Genomic DNA, 9,693 nt, shown 5'->3' on the forward strand with positions numbered 1-9,693 from the left:
TATATATATATATATATATATATATATATATATATATATATATATATATATATATATATATATATATATATATATATATATATATATATATGTATATATATATATATATATATATATATATATATATATATATATATATATCAGTTGCCAATTAGTTATGCAAGAAAAACACAGGTAACTCACCAGACATAATAATCCAGGTAAAACACAGGTAACTTACCTGACAAATCAATAATCCAGGTAAATCACTAGTAACTCACCTAATCAAGTAATGCTCCAGGTAAATCACAAGTAACTCACCTAATCAGTTAATACTCCACGTAAATCACAAGTAACTCACCTAATCAAGTAATACTGCAGGTAAATCACGAGTAACTCACCTAATTAAGTAATACTCAAGGTAAATCACGAGTAACTCACCTAATCAAGTAATACTCCAGGTAAACCACACGTAACTCACCTGACAAATGAGGTAGAAAAGAAAAACTCCCACCGGCTCCAGAGCCAGGCCGACTCCCATGATCTGAGCCCCCAGATACCCGAGCCGGACTCGCCCCTGGAATCAAGGGAAGCGATACTCCACTCATGGCGTTAAGGAACCATAACTCCGACAACTTTACGTATCCAATGGTTACCAAGTACAGTCCGTATCCTTCATCACATCGTTAGAAATGTTGATACTATTTTCTGAGACAATAAATCATGTTGATCTGTTGTTTCAACATTGAAGGATGCTCTAGTTGGTTTTGGTTGTGTCTGTTTGTTTCGATATTTTTTTTTTAAAATTGGTATCCAGAAGAGTTACAGCTTTTTTGATTCAGAGAGGTTTTTGTTTAGAATTTTAGAAGTAACTGCATTAAGATCCAGTTCAGTCAATTGATTATATAAGGTTCGAGTTGTAACCCTAAACAAACCTGTTTAGTCTTTTTAAATCTGGAATTAAAAAAAAAAAGTTGCTCAATATTAGCGTATAATATCTGTAATAATAATAATAAACGTAATAAAAGTTCCAATTCGGACAAGGTGGATTGGGTGGGGGGGGGGGGGGGTGCGTGGAAATTGACACTGGTAGTTTTTCTTTCGCACTGGGGCTGGGGGAGGGGGTGGGTACGTGCTCCGTTGGAAGGGAGGGAAGTGCTTTCTGCGGCGTAATAAATAAAAACATAAATTTTTTGTCAGCACTTTTTATTTCACTTCTAAAATTTTCAGATTCATCTGTTAATACTGCGATAAATGTGTAAGAAACATATAAATATTAGCCACTTCATTTTTTTAAAACTATGCAATCTGCACATTTAAGTTATTGAATAAAAAAACCATTACAGGAACTGCGAGTTAAAAGTTGCAGCGGTTATTTGATTAATGTGGGCACCTAATGCTATTGAAACCCCCATCACAATTAAGTCTTGAGACGACCATGAGAGATTGACCTACCGCATATTAAACAATAGCTGTTATATAAAGGGAGTTATAGGCCTCCACTTATCGAAAAAATACTGCCATCATTTTCAAAACCCGCTAAAATTTGAAATAATAGTTTGTTTTGATGCAGCACCATTATTGTTAGGGACTACAAAGCAGGCGTATAAAATAAATATCATGAGACATAAGATAAATGGGTAGAGGCCTATCCAGTAAAAACTTGGGAAAAAAAACAACCTAGGACTGGTTACATCTCACCCAGCGCCAATACCTAATTAATTATCGCAGATCAAAGGAGAAAAACCAATATCTTATTGATCGGCGAGGCGGATCGATTACATATCTACACCTCCGATATCAAGTCGTAGGTACGAGACAAAGGACGAAGCATAACATTTTAAAACGTCAAGTATGAATGCTTGTGTGTTGGCCTACTTGTTGAGATTTACCCAACACGCGCTCAGGTTGTACAATGTAAACCGCAATGTATGTTTTGAAATAGATCGTATACACTTCATGTAACGACATTAAACATTACCACAACATAATATTCGACCCCCCTCCCACCCTCTACACACAACCCACAATATATATATATATATATATATATATATATATATATATATATATATATATATATATAGGCCTATATATATATATATATATATATATATATATATATATATATATATATATATATATATATATATATATATATATATATATATATATATATATCACAAATTATGGGAACAGTGTTTCTTCCAGGCTTTTTTCTCCGGGGGGGGGGGGGGGGGGGCACTTGACATTTTCGGGGAGGCGGACTCAAATTTCCGGGGGAGGGGACTCTGTTAAAAGTATATATTTTCTATATAAATTCCACTTCGTTCAGGGGAGGGGGGATTTAGAAAGATTTTCAATTATTTATAGTGATTTTTTTAAAAACTGAAATTTTGAGTTGGTTTGTATTTACAACCGCTGTTTTTTTGCTATATGGGCATCAACTTAGGGGGTTGGATGTGAATTTTGTGACTGTGTAAAGACGAAAAGGAATGGGTGGGGGGGGGTGGTGGGGGAGTAGGAGAAGGAGTGTTAAACATTCCCAAAAAAAAAACGTGACGTGATTACGAACTACCCTAAAATAAATCAATATTCAGTTAGAAAGGGCCTTTAGGATATAAATTTACCATGTTCTAATTTACTTTCAGCTATTTAAAATATGGAGTAAAAAAAATAATTTTAATTACGTGTGGCGTTTTCTAATTAGTGTAATCGCATTAGAGATTTCAGCTAATTTCTTTTCTACAAAAAGAAAATTTGGTTATTATGTTCATTATGTTGTTTTAGGAGGATAAAAATATAAGAACTTGAAATTCTTATCTCGGTGTAAAAACATAGGCCGTTATAGACTTATTTTACCAGCGTAAGCAAAGTAAAGTAAATTAACTACACCGTTTCGGACATGACAGTAAATAAGGCAGATGAAGAAGAGTTCACGTGTTCATCTGACATCGGCATACGAATCAGTAGTATGGTCAGTTCTACGTCCAGTCGCGTTTACTTTTTACAATGTGTCAGGTAGGCCTACTCATCAGAGCTGCTTGGACTCAAGGAGACAAGCCCGGCATCCGAACCTAAGACGTTTGGGTAGAACCAGTAGAGTAGCGAGGGGGGGGGGGGGGCGGGGGGGGACATATGTCCCCGGGCGCCGAGCTTAGGGGGCGCCAAAATGGGTTGGAAAAATAAATTGAAAGGTTGAGGGGGGTGCAAATTGAAAGTTTGAGGGGGGGGGGGTGCAAATCGAAATCTCGAGGGAGGGGGGGGTGCAAATCGAAAAGTTTGTCCCCGGGCGCCGGGTAGGGTCGCTACGCCTCTGGGTAGAACTCGTGCGCTCTACCGTCCCATTCTTAGTCTCCGCCATCAAATAGGCCTAACATGACTATTGTATTGCCAAGTCCCGCGTTGACTCCTGTTAGTATTCTGCATTTAATTATTATTTACAATCGCGTGAGGTTATTAATCTTCAATCGATATTTTAGATCACAGACTACCAGCCGACGATAAAAAAAATTAAATACGTGTTTGTTTATTGCTACTCCTAGCAGAACCGTAAATAATAAAAATAAAATAAAATGGCGCCCACAATGACGTCTGATTATCCGTCACAGACACAACTGCTATCTTGGCTGGTGTGTAAACGGACACCATACACCATGACAATGTCATGTCAGGTGTCAGGTGCCACAGGTGAGGTCACCTGCGGATTATCGACTGGTAGGGCTGTAGAGGTGCCGGTTCATTGGCTGTTTAGTATCAATCAATAGCAGAATTAAACGGAGCAGACGATCAATACAATAGGTTTTAATGTCTCAATCTTCTGGAGTTACAAGACAGTCTAGCGGTCTTAAATTCATGTAGGTTAAGTAGAGCTGTCGAAACTTTAGATGTACTAGAAATTGTTACATTCAATCTAAGGGGCAGATTTAGGATAAGTGGTGTATGTATTGTTAGGGGCTAGGGGCTAAAGGGAAGTAAGGCTCACAGTTTTAGTTACTTTTTGACTTTGTAATTGTAATGTTAGCGATATTGTTGTATTCACCTAAGTTATGAAATGGGTTTATAGAGTACTGATGTTAGAATCGCTGTGGTTATTTTCTTTTACCTCACGTTCTACAGAATTACATTTCACGAAATGTTTTGACAACTTGAAATGGAAGTTTTCAATAGTTTAATTAGTTTATTATTTCTTTATTTACAAAAAAAAGTTATGGACGAAATAGGCTGGCGTGGTCGGATGGTATAGCACACGACTATTAACACGAACGAAAGTCTCGAGTTCGGATCCCGGACAGTTCTGATGGGGCCCCTGACTACTATTAGGGAAAGCAAAGTCAGGTGGGCATAGGAATCGAAATGAAAGGCAACTTATCGACCAAATGCTACGACGCAAGCTATACATACTGTGTGTTTATACTTAGCTCTAAACAATCATACTTATGAGTATTTAGATACACTAGATGTTCTAAAGTTCTAAAACTTTTTCAAGCAATTTAAGGGGTCGGCGTGGTCGTGTCGGTAAAAGAGGTTCTATTGCTGGGGACAGCAACCCATATATGAGAGAAAACTCCAAAATCAAACAGTTATGGAAGCAAATCCAAAAAGAATAAACAGGCTGAAATCGGAGTCTAATGCCTATTTTTGGCGCATAACAAGTTGACACGTAATACTTAATTGTTTGAAGAAATCCCTTCCAACATTTCAATTTTGAACGAAGAAGAAGAAGAAACAGCTCAAATTTCTACAATAGTCAAAGAACTATGAAAATCCCTACTTACCAAGCTACACACACATAACCACATCCTTGATCAAGCAAGTCTCGTTAAATTAAAACCATACCTATGAACACAACCTTCATCAAGTAAGTCTCATTAAATTAAAACCATACCTGTGAACACAACCTTCAAGCAAATCTCGTTAAATTAAAACCTATGAACACATCCTTCATCAAATCTCGTTAAATTAAAACCATACATATGAACACAACCTTCATCAAGCAAATCTCGTTAAATTAAAGCCATACCTATGAACACATCCTTCATCAAGCGAATCTCGTTAAATTAAAACCATACCTATGAACACAACCTTCATCAAGCAAATCTCGTTAAATTAAAACCATACCTATGAACACATCCTTCATCAAACCTCGTTAAATTAAAACCATACCTATGAACACAACCTTCATCAAGCTAGTCTCATTAAGTTAAAGCCATACCTATGAACACATCCTTCATCAAATCTCGTTAAATTAAAACCATACCTATGAACATAACCTTCATCAAGCAAATCTCGTTAAATTAAAGCCATACCTATGAACACAACCTTCATCAAGCAAATCTCGTTAAATTAAAACCATACCTATGAACACAACTTTCATCAAGCAAATCTAGTTAAATTAAAACCATACCTATGTACACAACCTTCATCATGCAAATCTCGTTAAATTAAAACCATACCTATGAACACAACCTTCACCAAATCTCGTTAAATTAAAACCATACCTATGTCCACAACCTTCACCAAATCTCGTTAAATTAAAACCATACCTATGAACACAACCTTCATCAAGCAAATCTCGTTAAATTAAAACCATACCTATGAACACAACCTTCATCAAGCAAATCTCGTTAAATTAAAACCATACCTATGAACACATCCTTCATCAAGCAAATCTCGTTAAATTAAAACCATACCTATGAACACAATCTTCATCAAGCAAATCTCGTTAAATTAAAACCATACCTGAACACAACCTTCATCAAATCTCGTTAAATTAAAGCTATACCTATGTACACAACCTTCAACAAATCTCGTTAAATTAAAACCATACCTATGAACACAAAATTCATCAAGTCTCGTTAAATTAAAACACCGCCTATGAACACAACCATCATTAAGCAAATCTCGTTAAATTAAAACCATACCTATGAACACAACCTTCATTAACCAAGTCTGGTTAAATTAAAACCATACCTATGAACACAACCTTCATCAAGCAAATCTCGTTAAATTAAAACCATACCTATGAACACAAGCTTCATCAAGTCTCGTTAAATTAAAACCATACATGTAAACACAAACGTCATTAAGTAAATCTCATTAAATTAAAACCATACCTATGAACACAAGCTTCATCAAGCATGTATCGTTAAATTAAAACCATACCTGAACACAACATTCATCAAGTAAATCTCGTTAAATTAAAACCATACCTATGAACACATCCTTCATCAAGCAAATCTCGTTAAATTAAAACCATACCTATGAACACAACCTTCATCAAGCAAATCTCGTTAAATTAAAACCCCGCGTTGCGCCAAGCATTAGCTGATTTCTACGTTGCCGGGTAGGACCGCCGTCAATTGTCATTTCGATACCAATCTTGGTCTTTGATTCGGCCTGATCGTACCGGCTGTGTTTAGCACTCGATTCCTGCCTGGAAGTCTGGCCAGAGATCTATTGGTGGTGACGGTACGGTAAACCCTGGCACAAAGTCAGCTCGTTGACAACCGTAAACCATGTGCTAGTGTGGTCTTTTTCTTGATCGTCAAGACACACACTGTTGTGGGGGGTGTATTTGTGTGTGTGGGGCGGGGGGGGGGGGGGGGAAGGTCTTCTTATACGCTTCTTCTAAATGTTGCTATTACCGTCTGACTACCTATCCGTGACTGTCCCTCCGTCTATGTGTTTGTAATCAGACCGCACTAAATAGTTTTCATTATACCTTCCTTTAAATAAAAACTTTACACAAGTAAACAAAACCATTTCTAACCTAAGAATAAATTATATTTCTTAGACTACTATAATACCAGATACAAAAAAAGACAAATGAAAGTACTCATGCAACTTAGAATATCACAAAGTTGTTTTTGATTAACAGCCTATTTTGGCTCACGGACCTAAACAAAACAACATGCTTAGTAACCGATCGTAAACGGTTATGAGATGTGATGGAATAAATTAAGACCTCAGCGGAAGATCACGTATGTATTGATTAATCGATCGGGTATCAATATCAGCTCTCATTTAGCCCGAGTCAAGTTTTCATTTGTGATGTTTAATCAATGGCGTTGTGACCTTCACGCATGCGCAGTCAGCCCGAGCCCCGCATTCAAATCTTGCTTCATCTGCTAGCCAATGTGTTGGTAGGTTCTCTGTCTGTCTGAAGATTTCATTCAGATTGAAGCGGTGAAGCTTCGTGTGTTTGGGGGGGGGGGGGGGGGGGGGGGGGGGGAAGGGCCAATGATGAATATATTTTGGTATAAATGTAGTTTCTTTCAGGAATCTCTTCGGAGGCAACCTCGCCAGGAACGAAATAGAATTTATATATATATATATAAATATATATATTTATTTTTTACCAGTGTCCACCCGAGAAAAAAGTCTGAAAGAAACATTGTATGCAGGTAATGGATAAGGTGTTCCAGAATTTGTACAACCAGTACCCGGTGCGGCACTTAATGGTGTCGCCCCCAGAGGCGTAGCGACCTTTCCCGGTGACAAACTTTCAATTTCGATTTGCACCCCCCTCCCCTCAAACTTTCGATTTGCACCCCCCCCCCCCCCATTTCACCCTTGTCGGGATTTGTCAAATTGGCTCTTAAAAGGCTTTTTTAACACTCGAATTAACCACTTAATTAAGTGGAATTATCATTTTTCTCTATATATTGTGCTATTTTTTGCCTTGGTATCATCCCCCTAAATGGTGTCACCCAGTGCGGCCCGCAACCCCTCGCTACGCCACTGGCTACAATCGCCTACTGAGGGGTACCAAAAAATACTGTAAGAGTGTCTTCGTAGTCTCAGCTGTTTCGCCATCGACCAAAGAAAAATCCACATTGACATTCAGTGGGCTAATTTTTTAAGACCTAACAGTCCGTATTGCAGATGAAGTAGAGCTTATGTGTTTTTTAACCTCGATGTGTAATGGAAATAGTGTGGTCAGCAGTATGTCCAGTCGCCTTAGATACCCAGATGCTTCTGAGAATTGAACTCGAACCTTTCAAGTTAGCAAGCATGTACTCTACCATGAAGCAGGCTAAACTAAGTCTGATTTTCTTCTTTAAGCATTATTTTTATAACCGGATGAAGCTCTTTTGGTAAAGACATACAAAACCTCACAATCATATTTATAGATTTTGCACAACATGCACATACCAAAAAACGTAAACAGACAGGCATTACATTGCTATCCTCGCGGAAAGAGAAATTAGGTAGGCTAAGTCAAATTTGGAAAATATCAATTTTCAGCGAAACATCTTTCTTAGAAGAATCGCTCAAAACAGAATACGGTGGTAAGGTGTGGTTGTGTCCCTATGAACGTTATTTTTAAGAGCACATTTATTTCTAATTGATTTTTTAATTTCCCGTAACTCTACGACTTTCTTTAATCACGTTATACAAGACACTAACTAAAAAAAATATCGTCATTTAGAGACGGATATAATCAAGTTCTACTCACAAGTTGAAGACATACTACACACAAGTCCGAGTTGTTTGCCTCTAGTCTTCACGATCTTTTCAAAATGATTTTTTAACTGCTGAAATCCCCTCGGTGTAACGGTAAGGTGGAACAGAACAATAGCGGACTGTTTTGAAAGCCAGTGGGCCATAACTTTATGGCGATAATCAATAACTCCATGTTTAAATTCCAGACCAAACAGGTTATTGGTGGCCAGGGACGAGAACAAATCGCCAGCTAATTGATTACAATTTAAAGCGGGAACGGGGATCTTTGTCATACGTCACGCCTCGCTTGTTGCATTGTGGGAAAACAATGGCGGAGCGGGGTCAAGTCAGAAGCTAAGGGCTATTACTCTGTAATTAACAGAAGAATAAAAATGAGCACTGCACACATCGAGGACTGTTTATTAAGAAAAACAAAACAGTGACAAACCTCGGCATTCGGGCACGTAGAGAATAGATAGGGCCTAGCTGACGTTTGGTCATGTGTTGTCTTCAGTTTAGTTTTAACACACCGCTAATTTAGAATCTAAATTAGATGGGTGGAAATTATATATCCTTGGCGCTATTAAATGAGTTGACACACTTAATGGTAACTGGGTGGGTGTCGTCCACAGTGACACAATATTTATGTAGTATCTAATCTATCTATCTATCTATCTATCTATCTATCTATCTATCTATCTATCTATCTATCTATATTATATATATGCCCCAATACGTAGTCTACTAACTTCATGTTAAATAAAAAAGACCTTTAATCCACTACCTACAGGGCAGGCCTATATACCAATACAGATTAAATGAAACAGTTCACATAGTGTACTCATATCAAGGTCTATCCAAATCAACCTTGTAGAGGCAGGGAGATATATTAAAAAAAACAAAAAGACTTTTTCTTTCTTTAACATGAGTTTGTTAAAAGTGTATACAGCATTTATTTCAATGTGATCAAAGTATACAATATTGGTCATTAAAGACATTACCATCACAAAAATATATCACACAAATGGCAACATAAACATAACCATACATACCATTGCTTTCTGAACTGTATGTTATCATGAAATGGTTTTACAATAAACTGTCATATAAAAAGTCTGTATAAGATGCAACAATCTTCCAACATACACACCATCCCTCCATTCATTAATGCTTTATGGCAAATATTTCAAAACATGATAAATACATGCAGATGAAAATTATTGCTGACTATTTTATTTTTGCTGACTTTGTTATTTTATGACAGCA

The 9,693-nt window shown here is 37.1% G+C and overlaps 1 protein-coding gene across 1 annotated transcript in view; it reads right to left on the reverse strand.

Annotated features, from left to right (window-relative positions):
- The window catches only part of LOC131955682 (uncharacterized), a 48,191-nt gene extending 39,682 nt beyond the window's left edge, over positions 1 to 8,509 (reverse strand). Inside the window, exons 1-2 of the mRNA XM_059319884.1 lie at positions 8,441 to 8,509; positions 461 to 933 (exon numbers count right to left, since the gene is read on the reverse strand). Coding sequence (XP_059175867.1) covers positions 461 to 587 — 127 coding nt within the window. The 5' untranslated portion in view covers positions 588 to 933; positions 8,441 to 8,509. The remainder of the gene's footprint in view (positions 1 to 460; positions 934 to 8,440) is intronic.
- Between the last annotated feature and the right edge of the window lie 1,184 nt (positions 8,510 to 9,693).

The sequence above is a fragment of the Physella acuta genome, unplaced genomic scaffold (genome assembly GCF_028476545.2).
Source record: "Physella acuta isolate Inbredline_101_S28 unplaced genomic scaffold, ASM2847654v3 ptg001093l, whole genome shotgun sequence".
Taxonomy (NCBI): domain Eukaryota; kingdom Metazoa; phylum Mollusca; class Gastropoda; family Physidae; genus Physella; species Physella acuta.